General features: G+C 41.4%; 1 protein-coding gene across 3 annotated transcripts in view; it reads left to right on the top strand.

The window, feature by feature from the left end:
• Window positions 1-1,145: 1,145 nt before the first annotated feature.
• EXPH5 (exophilin 5) overlaps window positions 1,146-24,248 on the top strand; it is a 92,736-nt gene continuing 69,633 nt past the window's right edge. For 2 of the 3 annotated variants that reach the window (XM_043482429.1, XM_043482428.1), the window contains exon 1: window positions 1,146-1,456. In XM_043482429.1, the coding sequence (XP_043338364.1) occupies window positions 1,338-1,456 (119 nt within the window). In that variant the 5' untranslated portion in view covers window positions 1,146-1,337. Of the gene's footprint in view, window positions 1,457-23,140; window positions 23,693-24,248 lie in introns of those variants that run through there. The other variant, XM_043482430.1, reaches the window with a different exon arrangement.

The raw sequence follows: 24,248 nt of genomic DNA, 5'->3' as shown, positions 1-24,248 counted from the left end.
GAGTTCTGTGTGTTGTACAACATTGGTGAACTGAATTAGTTCCTGCTTCATAGAAGTAACACATAGACACCCACGGAAATTTATTTAAATGGCTACTTGCCTAGACATATCTTAAATAACAATGATCAAGGTAAGTAGAGGATCTTGAGGCCAAAACATAAATAACCATTTTTGACACGTTTTTGTTACAGATACAAAATCTTTATTATGGTTTTTGCCTTGAAAAGGGATGATGCACATGGAAGCAAATTTTAAATGTTAGTAACCATCACCACTACATAAGAAGTGACCAAATTAAGGCTTTAGGGCAATAAAGTTGATCTGATGAGGTTATTGTGTGCAAAGTGAAGCCAAAAGAAACAAAATGCTTTCTGAAAAAGACTTGACAATTTAAAAAATGTATATTTTTGAATATATTTAGAAATTTCCATGGTATCTTGGAATAATGCTTTCTAGGGAAAGCTATTTCTGTGGTTTCATAGGATTACATTTTACTTTAGTCAGAGGATTAGATGTTTTAAAGTGGCACTTTTATTACTTCCCTGAAACTGTTTATTAAGAAGATTATCAAATCTTATAGAAAACTACAAACAGGTGCTTTTTAACCATGCTTTGGGTATGTCCTCTCCTGAAATAACCATAAACGGTTTTGATTTTTCTAAAGTCTGAGAATGACTTTGTGAGATAATGAGTTGCAGGTATCCGAGAGGTGGGAGCCTCGGCAAAGAATTAATTTCCAGGGATAAACCAAATTCAGCCTTGTGGCTGTACAAGTTCAACCCTTCTGGGTCTTTCTAAAAGGAATAACCCTTTGGCCAGTTCTAAAGCTCCTAAGCGCAATTCTATTTCCTATGGGCTCTTTATTAGAAACGAGAATTAGTCGTAAAACTCTCTTTTTCACGCCTACTAGTCAAGTTCAAGTTTTGTGGGCAAACAACAACAGCCAAAATAAAGACGCTGGAGCCAACACTCAAGCCTCCGCCCCACTTCGGGGCTAAATTATGTGCAGGCTTGTTAGTTAAACAAGTCTGATAGGGGGTGGAGGAGGGAAAGGGAGGAGCGCGGAACGGCCCGCCCCTTCGGGATGGATGGGATTGGCTCCCTCTCCCCCTCAGCGGTTCATTTTGCATCTCGGTTGGATACGCTGAGAGCAATGTGTCATTAAGGTGTCATCAAAATTAGTCCTGTAGGTGTGGGCTGCTCCCTAGGTTTGTGATTTTAGATTTTCAAAGGGACGGGCTTCATTGGCTCTGGAATCAAGTACCTGAAACTTGAGAAATGCCATTGTAACAGGATGCGCCCAGGAACTTAAGGGTAATGCACACACAGTCTAGAAAATGACGAAAGTTCCTCAGGGGTTTGATTGCAGTTTCCTAAACGATGAAGAAGCCAGGAAGATCCTTCAGGTGCTGGAAAGAAATGAGGCGCTTCAGAGAGCAGAGAAGGAGAGGATCAGGTACCGAGCTAACTCTTTTGTTCCCCCGAGTCTGGTGCACGTTGAGGGGGCGGGCGCGGAGCTTTCGCGGGGCACCTGTCTGAGGCTCGGGGACGCGCAGCCTTCGCCCGGGACGCGCGACGCGGCAGGGGGGAAATCTGAAGAACCCGGGAGGCCTGGCGGGTGCTCTTTCCAGACGCCGCCTCCCGGGCAGGCTGGTCCGCGAGCTCCGCTCCCGCCGCGCGGGGCGCGCCCCTGCCCTCGGCGAGCAGGCGGGCGCCTCGGCGCGTTTCTCTCCGCGTGGGTCACGCGCGGCTGCCCCGCCCCTCGACCGCGACACGTGGGCGGCAGTCGCTGCCTGGGGGTCCGTCCGAGCCGGGTGGCGGGTCGCTCAGGTGTCCCCCAAGCCGCCGCGTGGCGTGGGCCGGGCGGGCAGGCGAGACCCGGCGGGGAGCGCGGTCTCGGCCGGCGCGAACGCACGTGCTTGCAGAGCCCTCCGGGTCATCCACTGTCGCCGCACACACTCTTGGAGAAACCTCCCCTCTCCACCCACGGGGGCCGTCAGCGAGGCCCAGGGGGGCTGGCACCTCACTGAAGGCCAAGTGTTTACCGCCTCAAGGGTTGGACTTCGAGGAACTAGCCAAATGGTGTGGAGTGAACCTAGCTGGCACTGGGGACGCTTGGGCTGGCTAGAATGGTTTGATCCCCTCGTCTGTGGTGCTTGGGGAAAATGAGTTGCTGCAGACGTTCACCCTTGACCTTACTGTGCGGTGTTATAGGTGAGGGATAAGTTACCAGGGAACGAAATCCGGAGATAATTGCCGGAGATGTAAAGTCACCAATTTTTTCTTCTGGGGAAGTATGGGATACATCCTGGAATGAATTAAAGACTGTCTCCTCTGCCCTGGATTAAAGCCACCCAAGGCCTTCTCCAGTGGACTGTGGAAGAAAATTCAAAGTATCACTCTCGGACCAGTAGTGTGGCATTGATTGGAATTTAGAAAGCCGTTTTGTTTGTGAACAACTTGCTGGTGATCTAAGTTCTGTGTTGCCACTTTCTTCAGGCATCACACTTACCCACCCACCAATATTCCAACAGAAAAAGCTCCAAAGGTACTCCTCACATAGGGAAATCCTTGCTGGTTTTGTAGAAAGAATTAGAATACACTGGGCCCAAAGCCCTATCTTCACCAGAGAGGGCGAAACCCACCCCCAGCCCCCAGAAATGAATCCTGTGGAGAGAAATGAATATTTGAAGTTTGAGTATGTGTATTTCATACTATCATAATCTGCCATTAGAAAAACAGGCTCTATCATTTCCTCAGACTGCAGAAGTGTGCTCTCCTGAGCCCAGTACACACAAACACACACACACACACACACACACACACACATACACACATACACACGTGCTTGTACCCACATATGGGCACATGCAACATACACAGAAACACCCAACCTTGGAAAGGAGAGCTTTAGAACTGCATGCAGTTTGCTTTCAACACATGCTCTCAACAGGGCTAAGAAATTGTGGTTGCTCTCAGTGTGTGTTCTTGGAAGTGTTTCTTGTTTCTGGAGAGGATTGGACTTAAGTGGACCCAGTATATCTGGGGGGAAAGTGAGGGGAGAATTAGGAAATAATGTGGAGGGTAGCTTCTATTTAAGATGTTATCAACATCTTGCTAACTTCATGAAGTATAGATTTTAGAAATAGTAATGTCATTTATTTTAAAATTCAAGGAAATTTTGACTTTTTGTATTTGACCTGATGCTTGCCTTGTTGTATTTTCTCTATAGCAGCCCATGGTGCCCGCGGCAGCTGACCTTTGGGGGAAGTGGAATTACACTTGGGTGGCAAAGGCCCTTAGGCTAGGCCTTAGAAGGAAGCCTAAAACACATTTCATGGCACTCACATCCTAACTGGAAAATCAGCAGAAAAAGCCACAATTCAAAAACAAAATCAGTACTGTTAACTACTAAACAAGCTTTGAAAAATAATAAATAATTAAATGACACCATTAAAATAGAAAAATAACTTAAGGAAAGCAGACACTTGAGCCCACTGCTCGAGGCAATTATTGCTAGTATTTTATTTTCCCCTGGTTGATTCCTGAGTCCCATTGTTAAATATTTGTCACTGGATAGCGTCTCCATCGGATTGCTCTGCTAATGATCTTGCATGCCTCAGTTTTAGTAGCAGATACTGGCATGCAGAAAAGGCCTGCAATGATATGTCAACTTGGCTCTTCTGCTCAATTTTTTATCATCATATTTTCCTAATCAAAAGTCAAGACACGTGACATATCAATCAAGGGTATTATTTGGGAGAACGTACAACAATCCCAAGAGATGCTCAGAGGCCTTTTTAACTATACTGAGAAACAGTCTCCAGATCTCTTGACCAGGACAAAAAGAGAAGGGTTAAATGTGGAAGCTTGGAATGTTTGCTGATTGAGGCCTATCTATGATAGCATTGAGCCGTCTACAAGACAACTAAGAAGTATCCTACAGTTAGAAATATAGAACTACAGTATCATGCAAGGCCAGAGGCATCCAGAGGTGGATGTTAATGGCATAGAACTATCTGAGTTCACTGTGCAGGAGATTGTAGCCCCATCTGTAGAACTGAGCTTCCCCTGATCTTCCTTCATTGGTACCAGAACTCTCTGACTCCACCTTACTGGGGGAGTATTTGCATTACATATTATAATGATTCAAATATATGAAGAGTTTATTCAAATTTTTAAGAAAACACCAAGATTCAAATTGTTAAATAGACAAAACATAGAAATAAGTCATTTATACTACTATTTGGAATATATCCAAACAGTATATAAAATATATAGGAAAATGTTCACCCTAACAGTAATTTAAAAAAAGAAAATTGAAGTAAACTCATAATACCGTGTTGCACCTTTAAAAATAACAGAAAAGACTTGGTGAAGTGAAATGGATACATTCTGCATGTTTTTAGTGGCATTCTAAGTTGAGTACTATCTTTTTGGTGAACAATATGGCAATACCTATGAAGACATGACTTGCTGTTGACCTAGTCATCCAATTCTTGGATGTTTCTCATTAGTAGGAGATTGAGGTAAAGAAGATGACCACACCAACATTTATTAAGTGCTGCCTTTTTAGGTAATAATAGTTATTATTGTGATAATAATAATAATAATAACTAACATTTACTGGTCTCTTACTATATACTAGGCACAGTATTAAACATGTTATATATGTTTAATTAATCCTCTCAATAACCTTAGGTACACACTTTAATTCCATTTCACAAAGCTGGAAACAACTTAAAAACAAAGCATAGCATATGTTATGTTATGTTAGAGGAAAAACAACACATATACTCTCAGATATTGCAGTTTTACCTGTAAGCAAAAGAGTGGGAATTCTCAAATCTAAGTAAGAATGTAGTCATTACAAAGGACAGTTATGAAAACATCATTATGTCCCATCCAGTGTGATATTTTAGTTCCATATTTCTAACTACCTTGGTTGTTTTGTATGCACCTCAAGCTTTTCATGGATGCAGTGGTGGAAAAATATGTATGAGGCATTATTCTGTGAAAAAGCGGAACACAAAATACTGCTTATGTTATTATTTCAGTTTCTTCCGGGCATCTGGGCACATGCATAGCAACTAGAAGAAAATAAGTAAAAATCTGTTCATCTCCTTTCTGTGACTCTCTAGGGCCTGCTGTAGCTCCTGGACTATGGGGAACATTCAGTAAATGATTGCTGAAAGGTGTAGGCTTGCCCTGACAGCTGGGGGCTGGGCTCTACTGCCCTCAAGCCCAACACTGCCAAGATGGGAAGGCAGACCTGGGGGTAAGGACACAGGAATCCTGGGCACATGCTACCTGGCTCTGGGAAGGCAGATGAGAGGAAGGGTGTAGGATTTATGGCTTAAAAGAGATGGAGGCCCTAGTCACAAGGTTCCTGTCTGTATAGCCCCTTGTAAATACTTGGTGAAGGAATTAATGGTCTGCACTGGCTGGAGCCAGAGGTTTCTGCAGTCCCTTGCTTTTCTTCCCATTTCTCAGTCTCTGTTTCACCTTTTCATTGTCCAGTACCCTCTGCAGGATGGGATTTCTCCCTCCTGAACCCTGTCATGGACTACAATCACTCCATTAGATGTGTCCTCTTCAATCCTGTGAATTTGGGATCTGAGCTACAGGAGTTCTCTGAGACCCAGTAATAGAAGTGAAAATTACCACTTAAATTCCAGTCTGTCAATTATACTTCATTTTGAACTGTGGAAAGGTTTTTTTCCTGGAAGTATTAACTTGGGTATGACTTTTTAGGCCTGGTACAGTCTGTGGTTCTAGCTGCAGTGAAGAAAAATGGCTGAGAGTTTAAATCACGATTGGCAAGTGAAAAATTTCCCCTTGCTGCTCTCACATCTTGGAGGAAATATATATTTGTGTGTATACATACATGTGTGTGTGTGTGTGTATATATATATACATAAATATGATAAATAGAATAAAATGTGAAAAGCATCTTACATTTTACAAATCTTTGGAAAACACAACTACCTATCACCCTCACCACGCCCATCTCATAAGTGTGACTGAAAGTACTAAGAGATTATATCAAGTAGTCAGCTCACTGAAGAGACAACAATACATCAAAATGTGTGTTTATTTCTATTTAGAAAACTTATAAAGTATAAGATGTTATAATATCTGATGTAATTAAGTTAAAAAATGGCATGTCTAGATTTACACTATCTTTGCTCGGTGGCAAGACTGTAGCCCAGGAGGGTTTTCCCACGCTTAGCTGTTTCAGTTGATTCACACTAATGTCCCTGAGCTATGGCTCAGTCTTGAGGAGGTCTGTATATATCAAAGTGGTGAAGTAATTGGTAGCTGGTGGCAACTTCAGCAGCCTGCAGAGATTAAAAGCCAGATACACAGGTCTCCTGTCTCTCTTAGCCTTTCTGCCTGCTTTCTCCTCTCCCAGCAAGTGAAATCTGCCTCTGGCAAGAATAGACTCAAGAAACATTGGATACCTATTTATGGGCATCTGTTATGTGCCAGACACTATGCTGACCTTGAGGATACAGTAAAGAAATTCTGCTGCAAATGGCTTCAATCTAGGAAGGTTTTTGATTGGTGGTAAATCCTATAAGATGAAGAGTTCATGTACATGTAGCTTGCTCTCATGGAGCCCTGCATGGCTGAGGAAGGGACCATGAGAACTGCCTGGAGGTCATAGGGATGCCCTATAGGCCAGAGTGTTCTGATAATGTAACAAAGAATGAGGTCAACATCATGGATCTCTGAGGTGTCTGCACTTTTCAATAACATGCAGTTTAGTTAATTCCTTTAAACCGAGGGGAAAGCTTTCTCTCAGACAAATTCTCCTGTCTAATTGTTCCTTAGATAGGTCTCTGTGAACAATACATGTGGAACCACTATAATATTATAGTTCCACACCTAATCTGTAAAAATAATTAAAAGAGTTAATGCTCAGAGTATCTAAATAAGGTGAGTTTACAGCTTATTGTACAAGTGAGTTTGTTTTAGTGAACTTAGGAATTATTGACCCTTCATAATTTTTACTTTTTGAGTTGTTTTTTTTTTAATATAGCCAAACTGAAAATATATTGAGTAGATCAAAAGTTAGATGTGGATCTTTTCAACTGAGAGTGGAAAAAAATTTGAGACACTTAAAAGAGATAAAAAAAAATATGCTTGGCTGCATTTCATTCTTACAATGCAGAGGGATGAAATGCAGCCATGTGGGAAGTCTGCTTGAGAGAGTGGTGTTGGCAGATAATGACAGGACCCTGTAAATAAGGGCTTTCCTAGTGGCTCAGCAGTAAAGAATCTGCCTGCCGATGCAGGAGACATGGTTTCAATCCCTGGATCAGGAAGATCCCCTGGAGAAGGAAATGGTAACCCACTCCAGTATTCTTGCCTGGAAAATCCCATGGGCAGAGGAGCCTGGTGGGCTATAGTCCATGGAGTGGCAAAAGAGTCAGACATGACTTGGCAACTAAACAACGACAACAAATCCCAAGGTTGACGATTAGTGCCCTGGTTAGGTTTTGTGACACTATTACTCATAAAGTGAGTTTTTATCCTCATCCTAATCTAATAAAGCAGGTATTTTTTTCAAAAGCTAACAACAACGGCAACAGTAAAAATAGCTCTTATTTATTGACTACTTGCTCTGTGCTAAACTCTTCATGTGCATTATCTCCTTTAATTATTTTTACAACAATCTAATGAATTAAGGGATATTTTTAGTCTCCATTCAGAAATTTTAGGAGGATAAGTAACTTGATTGAGATAGTATTGCTAAGAAGCATTGGATTTGTGGACTGCGTCAGCACTTAAATCACTGTGCAGTACTGCTTTCTACATGAAGTTGAAGTGATTATCCTTACATTGTTATGTAGCTGGTAACAGAACCAGCACTGAGATCTTTGCACTTACAGATCTTGCTATTCACTGACCATGAAAATACAGAACATACAATTCTAGGTAATCATGTGCCCTTACTAAAAGTTGGGAATATTATTACTAAGGAAAAGAACATAACGGATATTGGAGGACCACTAATGGTATTTGCCATATATATAGGAAAATTGCCAGTAACTGTTGTCAAGGAAAATAATCAATAAACAATATAATAGAAATAGAAAGTACTTTTATTTGAGCCAAACTAAGGACTTATAGCCCCCCAAAGAGCCTCTCAGATAACTCTGAAGAACTTCTCTGGAGAAGCATGGTTTTCAACACAGTTTTGTATATTTTCAGAGCAAAAAACATCAAACAAGTCAAGAATACATTCCTTCAAGTTAAAAAAAAAACAGATCAGCATGTACGTAGCGAGTCAGTACAGCCTTAGCACCTGGAAAAGGAGTCTTATCATTTAAATGGTACTAGTATTTGGTGTCCCAGGAAGGGAAGCATTTAATCTTTATTTTTAACATGCATATTCTTTACTTTTGCACATTCTGCCCTTTTCTTTAATAGTTAAAGCAGATATACAATGTCTGTACACACAGACTGTTTTAGTTAGTACAAAGTTCAAGTTTACTCGTATATAAGCCAGAATGACTTCCCCGTACTGTAATATGTGAAATTTTCTCTTATCACTGTTTGTTTTTTTAAAAGGTATATATGCATTTTACAAGGATATACTGTAAACTACTAAGATGGTTATCTCTTGGGTGTGATATTTATAGGAACTCTAATCATTTTATTATTATTTTATTCCTTAAAATTATTATAGATTTTTTATGATTTCTTTTGATAATAAAGAAATGCAGGAGATACAAAATATTTTCCTTCATAAATATGACTTTAAATATCTGAATATTTTTCTTCCCTTTTCTTGATAATGTTTTATACATTTTATAATGTTAATGTATTCATGGGTAAGTTCATTTCTGTACATCAGTCTCGGGGTCCTGTGGTCAAGGATTGTTCAGGGATGAAGCGCCTCATACACCTAGTAGGTACTTAATTCCTATTTAAGTCAACCTTAACTTCTGTGGGGGACCACAAAGTGAGGGAAGGGTGGATCTGGGGATACGACATGAAGGACAAAGAAGTTCAAGTTAAGGTTAGTCAGAAAATATTTTTCTTCCTATTAACACGTTTGAGTTTTAAAACGGAGAACCAGTTGGCTAAGAGCCTTGCTGAAGCAACTCGGGTCTTTTTTTCTGCAGTTAGTTACTGCACAGGCCATAACACTGAGAGCCTTAGGCTCACTTCAGTCTCCTCAGGAATGTTTCCTTATTGGCGTTGCCGATGGCCCTATCCAAAGGCTGCACTCGAAACACCAACTTGGCATACCACAGGAGCCAGCTTCCTCATTCCTCTGTGTGTTAGACTTTCTAATGATGAAAGAGGAAATTAGGGACTACAGCGAGACAGAACTCACCACTTTCCCAAGAAAGGTTGTGGTGTTTTATATTTATATCAAGTTTGCCTTGGTTTCGACTTTAAAACAACACTTGTCATGGCAGTGAAGGAGGGCGCACTCTAATCTGAGCTGGGGCGAGGGTAACCTGGCAACCACTGCTCTGCTCTCCAGATCTGTGGTAAAGAGCTGTCCTCCGGGTGTCAGGAAGGGCGCGCCCTCTGAAGGCGCTTCAGTAGACTCTGTTCCAGGTCTCTCCTAACTTCTGCTAGTTCCCAGGCTGGTGGCAGTGTAACCCCAGTCTTCACATGGCATTCTCCCTGTGTGTGTCTGCCTCTGCTGTCTAAACTTTACCCTCTTCCTAAGGACACCAGTCATACTGAATTAGAGCCCACACTAAAGACCTCATTTTAACTTGATTACCTTTGTAAAGACCCTGTCTCCAAATATGATACTAAGGCTTAGGACTCCAACATATCTTTTTTGGAGGACACAATTTAATACATAACAGTAAGGCTCATTCTCTATTTTAAAATAACTTACTGTAAACCACTATATCGACAATCTAAAGAAGAAACACATGTGATCATATCTATTGATGCAGAAAAGGCCTTGATAAAAACTCTTGGCAAGGAAGAAATAGACCCTGATAAAAGGCATCTACAAAAAATCTTTTAGTTAACATAATACCTAATGGTGTAAGACTGCTTTCCCCCTTAAGATTGAAAACAAGACAAGATGTACAGCAAGCCTACCATTCCTATTTAACATCATATTGAGGTCCTAGCCAGGCAAGGAAGTAAAAGATACACATATCAGAAAGGAAGAAGTAAAACTATCCATATTTGCTAATGACATGATTGTTTACAAAGAAAAAAATCTAGCAAAAGAAAAAAATCCTAGAACTAATAAGTGACTTTAACAAGGTGGTAGGATACAAGATTAATATATAAAAACCTATTGTATTACCATATACTAATAATGAACAATTAGAAATCTAATTTTTATGGAAGAACAAAGGAACTGAATAGACAAAGCAATTTTTTTAAAAAATTGAAAGAATCACACTAATTGATTTTAAGACTTACTATAAAGTCATAGTAATCAAGATATCATAGTATTTGTGAAGGGGAAAATATACGATTTAGTGGAACAGAATATAGTCCAGAAATAGAGCCCCAAAATATAGCCAATTGATTTTTTCACAAAGGTACGAAAGCAGTTCAGTGAAGGATAGTCTTTTTCAACAAATGGTGTTGGAATACTTGGACACAAGGCCAAAAAAAATTTCATCACCTCAAAATTAAGCTCATTAAATAGTTACTCTTTGAAAGATAAATACTACATGCTATCACTTATATGTAGAATCTAAAATATGACACAAGTGAACTTATCTATGAAACAGACTCACAGACATAAAGAACAGACTTGTGATTGTGTTGCCATGGGAGAGAAGGGTGGGGGAGGGATGGACTGGGAGTTTCAGATTAGCATATGCAAATTTATATATATGGAATGAATAAACAGCAAGGTCCTATTGTATAGCACAGGCAACTATATTCAATAAGCTGTGATAAACCATAATGGAAGAGAATATGAAAAATAATGAATCACTTTGATATATTAACAGCAGAGTTAACATAGCATTGTCAATCAACTATACTTCAATGAAATTAATTTTTTAAAAAGTTATTCTTTATTCCTGCTCCCTCCAATTGCTGGCAGCCACCAATCAGCTTTCTGTCTATATGTATCTACCTCTACTGGACATTTCTGTAATAGAACCTTCCATGTGATGTGTAACCTTTTGTGCCCACTTTACTCAGCATGTTTTGACATCTGTCTACCTTGTAGCATCTATCTGTACTTCATTCTTTTTTTAAATTGTTCTGAATGATATTGCATTATATGCATATACCACAATTTGTTTATTCATTCTTCATAAACATTTGGGTTGTTTCCACCTTTTGCTATTGTGAATAGTGCTGCTATGAACATTTATCTATAAGGATTTTGAGTACCTGTTCTCCTTTCTTTTAGGCATGTACCCAGGAGTGGAATTACTGTGACATTTGGTAATTCTGGGTTTAACTTTTTTAGGAACCATCAAAACTATTTTCACCCACACTCACTTTCATATAATTGTAATAGTATTATGTATATTTTTTCTGTGTAATATCTAACATAAAAATAACCCCTTCAAATTAAAGACTCTTAGTCAACATTATTTTTTGTGGCTGTATACTATTCTACTATGTGTATTTTATAATTTAATTAATCATTCTAATACTTTAGGTACTTCAATATTCTCTGTTTTTTTTTTGTTTGTTTGCTTCTCATTGCTACTGTTAGCAAGTCCAAGCTCATACTGCTTACTATACTACAGGCCTATAAATTGAGAGACAAGTTGTTGGGGCTACTTTACTTAGAAAGCCAGCAGACCAAGAAGATGATGGACTAGTATCCAAAAGAATCATCTTACCTGAATTAGAATTCAGGCTTCTTTTATACTAGGAGGGGAGGGGATGTGGCTGGTTGTTGCAAATTTCTTGGTGCCAGAATTCTTTGTTTTTGCATATGTACATTTAGGTGTGGTCACAATGTTCTTACAAACCTCCAACAAGACAAATATTATTCTCTGTTCTTCAGCTTTTTATCTCTGTATGAGTGGGGAAAGTGTTATGCCTTTAAAGATAAGAGCCTTGAGAATGGGCTATCCTGATATTTCAAATTACAGGCAACATTATTTTATAAACAGTTCAGAGCCAGCATGACTAAACACAAGCAACAGAGCACAAAGTTTAGAGATAAAGGAACAGATTCAATATGGAGTCAGGTTTGTTATGCTGTTACACTATGTTAAATAATGCCATTAAAAACATTTGTGTTTACATCCTTAATTCAATTAAAAGTGTGTCGCTCAGATAAATTCTGGGCTTCCCTGGTAGCTCAGCTGGTAAAATCCGCCTGCAATACAGGAGACCATGGTTCGATTCCTGGGTTGGGAAGTTCCCCTGGAGAAGGGATATGCTACCCACTCCAGTGTTCTTGAGCTTCCCTGGTAGCTCAAATAGTAAAGAATCTGCCTGCAGTGCAGGAGACCTGGGTCTTGTATTCTTGCCTGAGAATCCCCATGGACAGAGGAGACTGGTGGGCAACTGTCTGTAGGGTCACAAAGAGTTGGATCCAACTGAGCGGCTAAGCGCAGCAAGGTAAATTCCACAGTGTAAATCATTATTCGATAATATAAATATTTTCTAAATTCTTGTTATATGTTGGGAAATGATTTCCAAAATGTTCTACCAAATTGTACTTTGACTTGCAGCAGAAACTATCCTTCCCAGGACTGAATTGTATTATTATTTTTAATCTTTGCTAATTTTGTAGGCTAAAAATTCTTATACTAGATTTAATTTCTGAAACTGTGGTTATAATGAATTTGAACTTTTTTCATATGTTTACTATTAATTTACATTTCATAATTTATGAATTATCTATTTATACTTTTGCCTATTTGTATTTCAGAATTTATATTCAGAATGCTTCTTGTCACAAATAACAAATCTAATCATGGCTTTAATCCATTGAGAATAAATTTTTTGGAAATAACAAGGTATCTGGAAATAGGTCTGCTAGCTGGTTTAGTGGTTTAGGATGTCAGGTTGGTCCCTTTGCAATGAAAGATGGCTAAAACTGCTCCAAACATCACATCCATGTTCGAGGCAGGGAGAGAGGGGATAAGGATGCAGCCAACTACATCTGTCCATTTGATTATGAAAGTGAAAGCTTTGCTGAATGCTATCCCAGCACACCTCCCCTTAACCCTCATTGACCAAATCCAGGTCATAAAGCCACCTATTGCTGCAAGGGAATTGAAAATCAAGGAGTCGGATTTAAATGTTAGACTTACGTCATTGTGATCCATCCTCTGGGACTGCACATTTTGATGCCCACAACAAAATCAAAAAGGGGGGAAACTAGGGGAATGGATTCTAGAAAGCAAACTCCACTATATGACACAGAGTCTTAATGGGGTTTTTTCTTATTGCTTTATATGTTTCTCTATACATGAAGGAAATTGACTTTTGCCCTATTTATGAAAAATATGGAGAAGGAAATGGCAACCCACTCCAGTATTCTTGCCTGGAGAATCCCAGGGACAGAGAAGCCTGGTGGGCTGCCGTCTATGGTTTCGCACAGAGTCAAACACAACTGAAGTGACGCAGCAGCAGAGGCAGCAGCATGACAAATATATTTCACAGATTTCATTGCACTTCTACTTATCTAAGAAAAGGATTTTTTAAAGTTTTTATATAATAAAATGTAACCAGTCAGTCCTAGAGGAAATCAACCCTGAATATTCATTTGAAGGACTGGTGCTGAAACTGAGGCTCCAATACTTTGGCCACCTGATGCAAAGAGCCGACTCATTGGAAAAGAGCCTGATGCTGGGAAAGATTGAAAAGGCAGGAGAAGTAGGCAACAGAGGATGCGATGGTTGGATGGCGTCATCGACTCAATGGACATGAGTTTGAGCAAACTTTGGCAGATAGTGAAAGACAGGGAAGCCTGGCATGCTGAAGTTCATGCGGTTGGACAGGACTGAGTAACTGAAGAACAATTAAGTTTAAATTTTTTTCTCTTTGTTGTTTTAGAAGCAAGCGGTGTTAGCCAAGCCCTACAGATTAGGATCCTCCAAGAGAAACTGGGACCTTGGCAGACCTGTCTGGGGATTTGGAAACCTGGGAGAGACAGTCCCTACCGGAAGTTCCTCATAAGGCAGAGGGAGGAGGAGAAATACCCTGACTTTTCCCTTCTATACCTCCAGTTCCTGCCAGTGCCTGGCTGAAGCCAGCTGGAAGCCTCTAACTTCTGGTTGAGCCTGAGAAGTGTACTCAGGGGTCATCTCCCAGCAGCATAGAGAAGGGAAGTTTCTCGTCCTCTTCTTTTTTCTTCCATCCCTGTTGTCTTCTATCATCCTGTAAATTCTGCTTTTTCCTCACTTCCCAGTCTTATATTGCTAAGGCTCTGTTTCCTTGCCAGAAAATTCTCTTGAGTCTTCTTTCTGATTATCCTGCACTCAGTGTTCATGCCCCGTTTACCCTTTCACAGTTTCTGTCTCTTGCTTCAGCATCTTTGGGGAGTGGCCCTGTTCTTCTCTTGCTTCTGTGTGCTGCTGCCTCTCCACATCCTTCTGGGTGCCGTGGTCCGTCTGCAACACGCTCAGGTTAGTCAGGGTCTTTGGATGGAAAGGAGTCGTCACTCAGGGCCCCTTAGATAGAGAGGGCTTTGCCCAAAAGTTACATGTGGGCTGAATCCAGAATTTGAAGGATTTGGGAAACCAAGGCAACCCTAGGGACCAGCTGTTCTGCTTGTCTGTCACAGCCTTGCCTGTCCTTCTCCTAGGATGTCTTTGATTCCCTCACTTCATGCTGCTGCAGTTTTCAACTGGCTGACTCTACATGTTCTCCAGTCTGGGTTCTGATGTTCATGGCCATTGTGCCAGGTCCCCTGATGCACCTCTAGCCTGCCTGTGAATGGACTGCCCTTAGGATTGGGAATCCAACCTGTGGTGCCTCCTTGGGAAAACTTATTGCTGGATTTCCTAAATGGAAGCTGTATAGACCATTCCAGTTCAGCTCAAGGTGATAAAATGTTGACTTGGTAGGTACTAAGATTCACCCGTCTGGAGGGGGTTGCCCCTGGGTTCTCTGTACTCACTCTGCGTCTCCTCCCTGTATGCCTACCTGGGCACTAAGATCCTTTTGATGTATCTGCTTGGCTTCCTTGATAACAAGTCTTGAACTGTAGGCTCTGCCAAGACAGAGATTCTCAACCCTGTCTGAAATGACAACCACCTGGGGAACTCTCCAAACGCCTGATGCCATGACCCACCCTGACATTCCAGCCAAATTGGTCTGTGATCAGGGAGGCATAGATGTTTTTCAGAGCTCCCAAATAACTCTAATATGCATAAGAGATCCCATCTTGGTTGCCTGGACATTAGGTTGTGACTTCATCTGTCACCTCTTCCCTACAGGCCACTCCTTTACATAAGTTGAGGAACTGTTGATTTCACAGGAAACCCTGCAGTTTAGGAAGGGAAAGCCTGGAGTCTTGGAGGGCTATGCCTGACACAAATGTAAAAAGCCTCATTTCTAGTACTTTCCCACTTAACAATTACTTGGCAGGATCAAAAGGACCTTCTGCCCCTGGAGCTGTTTAGTCTGACAATTGGAAGAATTTCTTTTTCACTTTCTGCTGTTTTTGTTTTCTTTTACTGCCTACTGTGTGGTTACACAAACACAAATGCTATAATAGTCAGGAGCTGATTAGCTCCTGGCTGTGAACTCCCTTCCTTGAAGCGAACCCTGGTCGTACTTCATATTGGCTGTTGAGTGGTTATGTTCAATATGAGAAAATAGGACATAGTTAAAGAAGGACAATACGGAAGTCCAAAGAGTTTCTGAAAAGGTAAAGCATCCTGGTTCTGTTGCAGGAAGGGGGACCCCTTCCAGGTCCCGAAACTGGGCTCTTGTCTAATACTCGGAAATGAATTGTCCAAGGAGACACATGTGCTGACAAAGCGAGAGATTTTATTGGGAAAGGGCACCCGGGTGGAGAGTAGTAGGGAACATGGCTTGCAGTCTCGGGTTTTATGGTGATGGTTAGTTTCCGGGTTGTCTTGAGCCAATCATTCTGACTCAGAGTCCTTCCTGGTGGTGCACGCCTTGTTCAGCCAAGATGGATGCCAGAGAGGATTCTGGGAAGTGGTCGGACAGGTAGTGTCTCCTTTTGACCTTCCCCAAACTCTTCTGGTTTCTGGAGGTTTATTAGTTCCCTGTTCCTTACCAGGACCTCCTGTCATAAAACAACTCATGCAAATGGTTACTATGGTGCCTGGCCAGGGTGGATGGCTTCAAAGGAAGGAATTAGATCTCTTTGCTGATTCTGTGATTATTCAGGAATATGTGATCGGTAACATTTTAAATGTATGCAGTACTTTAAAGCTTCCCATACTCACTGGGTCCTCTCAAACATCCTTTAAAGTAGAAAGATGGAGAAGGAAATGGCAGCCCACTCCAGTATTCTTGTCTGGAAAATCCCATGGACAGAGGAGCCTGGTGGGCTACAGTTCATGGGGTTGCAAAGAATTGGATACGACTGAGCACAAAGTAGAAAGAGCAGATATTATTTCCTTATTTTCCCAGGTGAGATATTATCATCCTTATTTTTCTCTTTTCTCAAAATATCTCAAGACCGTGTAACCCCCAGGGTTGGATGTGAGACTGGAGCCCAAGGCTCTGTGCCCTGCGGCAGCTGTGGCAACATATCTGGTGGCTTCACAGGTGGACTGACCCAGACCCTGAACAGTGGAGACGTGTGGGTTCAAAGGGAAGTTAATGCCTTAGCTTTGAGGCAGTTAAATAGCCATTGAGAGAATGTGTGGGTTGTGCTCCTAGATTGCGATGATGTGTGGGGTCAGTGTGGGACCCCTGTGAGCTCCATCACCCCCACCTCTACAGCTGCACCAAATGAACCCACAGTCTAGGTGAGACCCACGTGCAGTCCACGTGAAACAGCTTCTTGACGAGGCCCCCCCACCCCCTTTTCTGCTGCCGATGGCTTGCTGCTCTTCAGCCCCTCAATCAGCCTCCCAGAGGTGGGGCTCTGAGACAGGCAGGAGTGACTGTGGGGTCAAGGAGTACAGCAGACAGAGCCCCCACAGGCTCTGGAGTGGCCTGAGGAACATCCTAGGGGTCCCCACTAAGTCCTTTAAACAGCCAGCAGTTTGATTTAAACCGTGTCAGAGCCCAGAGAGCAGCAAAGGTTTTTCTTTTCATTTGTCAGTTTTTAAACTGCAGAACTTTTTGCAGTCTGTTTTAAAATTTCTGTCGTGTATTTTATATGTGGTCCTCTTCCTTTCTTCCAGATGCTATAAAGTAGATGCTCATGACCTTTGCATCATCCACACTTGAGTTGCTAAATCACTGCGTTTGCACTTGAGCCTACACTTTGCAGCCCCCTTCAGGATCACTGAAGGCCAAGTGAGAACTCTGTCTGCTGAAAGTTGTCACCTCAGTAGTTGCTGTTGGGTCCTTCACTCCTCAGAGCAGAAGAATTGCTGGGGCTTGGCAAGGGGACTGTTGACAATGGCCTTCTCAGTGAGGGAGTAGGTCAGGAGTGTCCGGCCATCCCTGCGCTGGGCCTGCTTGCTTGTGCTGTTAATGCTTATGTGTTCCCAGTGCACAGTGAGGCCAAGCAGACTTTGGACTTTGGAGCAGAGAAAGCTTTATTGCAAGACCAGGCAAGGAGATGGGGTGGCTCATGCCCTAAAACCCTGAACTCCCCAAAGGGCTTAGGCAAAGCACTTTTAAAAGCCAGGTGAGGGAGCAGGGTCTCAGGGATCTGTGATCAGCTTGTGCACACTGCACAGTTCTCTGGCTGATGGAGAGGTAGCAGGGTGGGGTCACAGGGGTTAACATTGTCAGTCCTTGGGCTCCAGGAGACCTGGGGCTATGTGTTGATGGTGGTCAAGTACTTAACATCTTCTGTTTGTTGGAGAGGGGGAAGTTTTTTTTTTAATATCTGCAAAATAACTTAGGAAATGTGTGTCAAATACTATCTAGGTACTTGAGAGCGGAGCTAAAGAAGGCCCCATGTCCTGGGAAGCCCCCATGGGGTCCTGCTTGGGTACAGTGCCTCTTCTTCCTCAAGGACATCAGTTCCTCCCCTATTCTCAGCAACCCCCAACCTTGCACCCCACCAAACACTCTTAGTCGCAGGTTAGGCTATAGCACCAGCTGCACCAAAGACAACAGGAAAGGCCAATAAATTAGGTCATGTCTGTCTGTCCACAGCTGTTTAATTGCTTTGCCACTGCCATCCAGGCAAAACTCTTTAAAAGGTTTATGAGTAACACATTCCCTCCAGGGTAGCTGTCTCCACCTTCAAAGCCACACAGTCCCCACCCTTCCCTAACTCTACCTTGCACTTTGTACAGCCAGTTCCCCTGAGCTCCAGCTCCAGCTGCTATCCCAGCTTTTTTCACTTTTTTATCAACTTGTAACATCTTGTTCTGGGCCTCCCAGATCCTTAAGGAGAGTCAGGGGGAACAAAATGATACACTAATGGACATTTTTTAAAAATTATAAGCAATTTTAATGTGTCTCAAAGCCAATGAAGTATTGTGTCACAGTTTACAAACAGTGCTGCAAAACAAATACAGTTTTATCATCAAAGTGATTAAAGTGCTTTTCTCTCCTTACCTCATCTGAGCTTATCTCAGCTATGCTATAGGCACTTACAGGTAGCAGTCCGTAAAGATGGAAGATGCTACACCTCCAGGAGCCTAGGTCTCTTGGGGAGGTAAGCCAGATCCTTGCTATTCATGTGGATCTGCCATCCTTCTTAGGAGATAGGTTGCCGTCCGGGTTTTCTTTTTATTATTGTAGAGCAGTCAACTGTCAAAGTTAAGTGTTGAGGGTAGCATTGCAATTTTACCTCTTTCTCTTGGACCTGCCAGATATGACAAGCTTGCAACATTACGTCAACAGTCTTGGGAATATGTTGCTGCCTCAGGATTCTTCTCACAGCACCTCATAGCATCGGAACTCAGAGTCAGGTCCTCTGTGTTCCTCTCAAGAGTGAAAGCAAAAAAAAAAAAAAAAAAAAAGAGTGAAAGCCCCATAGAATAGAATTTTTTTCCCAGTGTGTTGACTCAACAACACATCTGTTAGGTAGCAACACTCATTTATAGATTCAAGGGATTAGATCTGGTAGAAAGAGTGCCTGAAGAACTATGGATGGAGGTTTGTAACATTATACAGGAGGCAGTGACCAAAACCATGCCCCAGAAAAAGAAATGCAAGAAGGTAAAGTGGTTGTCTGAGGAGGCCTTACAAATAGCTGAGAAAAGAAGAGAATCAGAAGGCAAAGGAGAAAGGGAAAGATGTACTACCTAACTGAATGCAGAGCTCCAAAGAATAGCAAGGAGAAATAAGAAAACCTTCTTAAGTGAACAATGCAGAGAAATAAAGGAAAGCAATAGAATGGGAAAGACTAGAGATCTCTGCAAGAAAATTAGAGATACCAAGGGAACATTTCATGCAAAAATGGGCACAATAAAGGACAGAACAGCAAGGACTTAACAGAAGGAGAAAAGAATAAAAAGAGGTGGCAAGAATACACAAAAGGACTATACAAAAAAAGGCCTTAATGACCTGGATAACCACAAGGTCACTAACATAGGCTAGACATCCTGGAGTGTGAAGTCAAATGGGCCTTTAGGAAGCATTCATATGAACAAAGTCAATGGAGGTGATGGACTTCGAGCTGAGCTATTTCAAATCCTAAAGAGGACGCAGCTTAAGTTCTGCACTCAATATACCAGTAGATCTGGGAAACTCATCAGTGGCCACCAGACTGGAAAAGGCATTTTCGTTCCAATCCCAAGGAAAGGCAATGCCAAAGAATGTTCAAAGTACCACACAAATATGCTCATCTCACATGCTAGCAAGGTCATGCTCAAAATCCTTCAAGCTAGGCTTCAACAGTATGTGAACCAAGAACTTCCAGATGTACAAGCTAGGTTTAGAAAAGGTAGAGGAACCAGAGATCAAATTGTCAACATCCACTGGATCATAGAAAAAGCAAGGGAATTCCAGAAAAACATCTACTTCTGCTTCATTGACTACCCTAAAGCCTTTGACTGTGTGGATCACAACAAACTGTGGAAAATTCTTAAAGAGGTAGGAATACCAAACCACCTTACCTTCCTCCTGAGAAACCTGTATGCAGGTCAAGAAGCAACAGTTAGAACCAGACGTGGAACAACAGACTCGTTCAAAATTGGAAAAGGAGTATGTCAAGGCTGTATATTGTTACCCTGCTTATTTAAATCATATGCAGAGTACCTCATGTGAAATGCCAGGTTGGATGAATCACAAGCTGGAATCAAGATAGCTGGGAAAAATATCAACAACCTCAGATATGCAGATGACACCACTGTAATGGCAGAAAGTGAAGAGGAACTAAAGCTCTTCTTGATGAGGGTGTATGAGGTGAGTGAAAAAGCTGGCTTAAAACTCAACATTCAAAAAACTCAGATCATATCATCAGGTCCCATCATTTCATGGCAAATAGATGGGGAAACAGTGGAAATAGTAACAGACTTTATTTTCTTGGGCTCCAAAAGTCACTGCAGACAGTGACCTCAGTCATGAAATTAAAAGACACTCCTTGGAAGTAAAGCTGTGACAAACCACTGCATATTAAAAAGCGGAGACATCACTTTGCCAACAAAGATCCATGTAGTCAAAGCTATGATTTTTCCAATAGTCCTATATGGATGTGAGAGTTGGACCGTAAAGAAGGCTGAGCACCAAAGAATTGATGCTTTTGAGCTATGGTGCTGGAGAAGACTCTTGAGAATCCCTTGGACTGCAAGGAGATCAAACCAATCAATCCTAAAGGAAATCAACCCTGAATATTCACTGGAAGGACTTCTGCTGACACTGAAGCTCTAATACTTTGGCCACCTGATGTGAACAGCTGACTCCTTGGAAAAGATCCTGATGCTGGGAAAGATTGAGAGCAGGAGGAGAAGGGGGCAACAGAGGATGAGATGATTAGATGGCATCTCCGACATAATGGACATGAGTTTGAGCAAGATTCAGGAGATAGTGAAGGACAGGGAAGCCTGGTGTGCTGCAGTCCATTGGGTTGCAAAGAGTCAGACATGACTTAGTGATTGAATAACAATACTTAAGATCCTACTATGGGCTTAGTACCAAACGTACTAAAGTTCTCTCTACAATCTCTTAATGTAATGAAGGAGATGGATTTGAAAACAGTATATTCACTATAATGTGGTGGATAATAAGACACTTTTACACAGGGACAAAGAGGTCATTAACCCTATGTGTGGTCTCAGGGAAGACTTACTTTTAAACAGTTGGACATGGGTACCAAATCACTATGCTATTTAGATTCTTGTGGATTTTTAAAATTAATTTATCTTAATTGGAGGACAATTATTTTACAATATTGTGGTAGTTTATGCCATACAGCGACATGAATCAGCCACAGGTACACATGTGTCTGCCTATCCTGAAGCCCGCTCCCACCTCCCTCCCCACTGCACCCTCTGGGTTGTCCCAAAGCACTGGCTTTGAGTGCCCTGCTTCATGCATAGAACTTGCTCTGGTCCTCTATTTCACATAGGGCAATACACATGTTTCAATGCTATTCTCTCATATCATCCCACCCTTGCCTTCTCCCACAGAGTCCGAAAGTCTGTTCTTTACGTCTGTCTGTCTTGCTACCTTGCATATAGGATCATCGTTACCATATTTCTAGATTCCATATATATGCATCAATATACAGTATTGGTGTTTCTCTTTCTGACTTACTTCACTCTGTATAATAGGCTCCAGTTTCATCCACCTCATTAGAACTGACTCAAATGTGTCCTTTTTTTATAGCTGAGTAATATTCCGTGTGTATATGTACCACAGCTTCCCTATCCATTCATCTGCTGCAGGACATCTAGGTTGCTTCCATGTCCTAGCTATTGTAAACAGTGCTGCAATGAACATTGGAATACATGTGTCTCTTTCAATTCTGGTTTCCTTGGTGTGTGTGCCCAGCAGTGGGATTGCTGCATCATATGGCAGTTTTAATTTCAGTTTTTAAAGGAATCTCCACACTATTCTCCATAGTGGCTTTCATTCATTTCAGTTTGCATTCCCACCAACACTGTAAGAGGATTCCCCTTTCTCCACACTCTCTCCAGTATTTATTGTTTATAGACTTGTTGATGGCAGCCATTCTGACTGGCATGAGATGGTACCTCATTGTGGTTTTGATTTGCATTTCTCTGATATGAGTGATGTTGAGCATCTTTTCATGTGTTTGTTATCCATCTGTATATCTTCTTTGGAGAAATGTCTATTTAGTTCTTTGGCCTACCTTTTGATTGGGTTGTTTATTTTCCTGGTACTGAGTTACATGAGCTGCTTGTATATTTTGGAGATTAATTCTTTGTCAGTTGCTTTGTTAGTGGGCTTCATTCCAGGGGTGCAAGGATTCTTCAATATTCACAAATCAATGTGATACACCATATTAACAAATTGAAAGATAAAAACCATATGATTATCTCAATAGATGCAGAGAAAGTCTTTGACAAAATTCAACACCCATCTATGATAAAAAAAAAATCTCCAGAAAACAGGCATAGAAGGAACATACCTCAACATAATAAAAAGCCATATATGACAAACCCACAGCAAACATTATGCTCAATGGGGAAAAATTGAAAGCATTTCCTCTAAAATAAGGAAAAAGACAAGGGTACCCACTCTCACCACTACTATTCAAAATAGCTTTGGAAGTCCTCGCCACAACAATCAGAGAAGAAAAGGAAATAAAAGGAATCCAGATTGAAAAAGAAGAAGTAAAACTCTCACTGTTTGCAGATGACATGATCCTCTGCATAGAAAACCCTAAAGACACCACCAGAAAACTACTAGAGCTAATCAGTGAGTATAGTAAAGTTGCAGGCTTAAAATTAATACACAGAAACCCCTTGCATTCCTATACACTAACAATGCAAAAACAGAAAGAGAAATTAAGGAAATTAAGAATGGTCCCATTCACCATTGCAATGAAAAGAATAAAATACTTAGGAATAAATTTACCTAAAGAAACAAAAGATACATTATCTCTCAATGAATATTATCTCCTAACAGTTAAATTCATTTTGGGCCTGTGACCAGGATTGGGGATGAAGGGAGGAGTAAGCAGATTTCAAAACAGAATTCTGACAAGGGAGATTGAAACTTATTCCCCTGCTCCAGATGGCCTGTAAAGGAATCTGGGGAGAAGGTGAAAGCAGGAGAGGAGGGGACTGATTGGCCTACAGGAGCCACCCCATGGCCAAGCCAGGGTGAACAGCCTGCCGGACAGCAGGTGCTCAGCCAGCAGAGGAAACTGCAAGGGGTTTCATTTCCTCCCCTTCAGGTCTGGACTTCTGTCGGGAGGTTTATTTGTCTCCAATTGCAAGTAAAAATAATTAAGACTGACTGATCATTAAAATACCTTCTCCTCCCCTTCCAAAAAGAAGCAAGACCTTTTATTTCGAGTTTTGTTTCCCTCTGAGACGTTCAGCAGCACCATTCTCTTCATTCTGGACTCAGCAGAAGTGTATTTCACCTTCAGCAAGTGGGGGGTGATCCCCTGTCTTCCATGTGCCCTGCCCACCAGCCTAGGGCATTGGGATTCTTGTCCAGAAGCTGTCTAGAGCCACTGAAAAGAGAGGCAAAACCATCATTCTGCCTTGTGCTACTCAGCACCCATCAGGTAAGCTGCTATACACCAGGCTGAAGGCCCTGGCAGACCATTTGGCCCTGGGTCTTTCAGACTTTGCTTGAATATGTTGGACGCACACCTCTCGGTTCAAAGCAGCAAGACTGAGAATGGTATCTTCAGCAGGAACGATGATAAAGAAAAAGTATACCCTTTTCCAAGTTTATCATAACAGTAATTTATTTAAATAAATCCCAACATGTTTTAGGATCAAGATTAGTGATATTTTTATTAAAATAAGAAATCATTGACAAATATTTTGAAAACCTACTATTTGTATGGGCTATACAAACTTCTTTGGTAAATACAAAGTGCAGAATCCGAGAAATTTATAACCTATCATTTGGGCGGACAAGTTGTGAAATTTTAAATAATATTATAAGGTTACACATGACTAAGTACCTGATGGGTGGTACAGACAGTAGGATTTTAGCACGAGAAAAAGATGGATAGTAGCTGAAGTTATTAGGAAAGACTTAATAAAGAAACTGGCCTTGAAGGGTGGTTGGATGTGGATAAATGGAAAGTGTATAAAGGGAGAATAATTTTC

The sequence above is a fragment of the Cervus canadensis genome, chromosome 11, assembly GCF_019320065.1.
Source record: "Cervus canadensis isolate Bull #8, Minnesota chromosome 11, ASM1932006v1, whole genome shotgun sequence".
Taxonomy (NCBI): domain Eukaryota; kingdom Metazoa; phylum Chordata; class Mammalia; order Artiodactyla; family Cervidae; genus Cervus; species Cervus canadensis.
The sequence above is the reverse complement of the archived record's forward strand: the minus strand, read 5'-3'. Positions and strand labels throughout refer to the sequence as shown.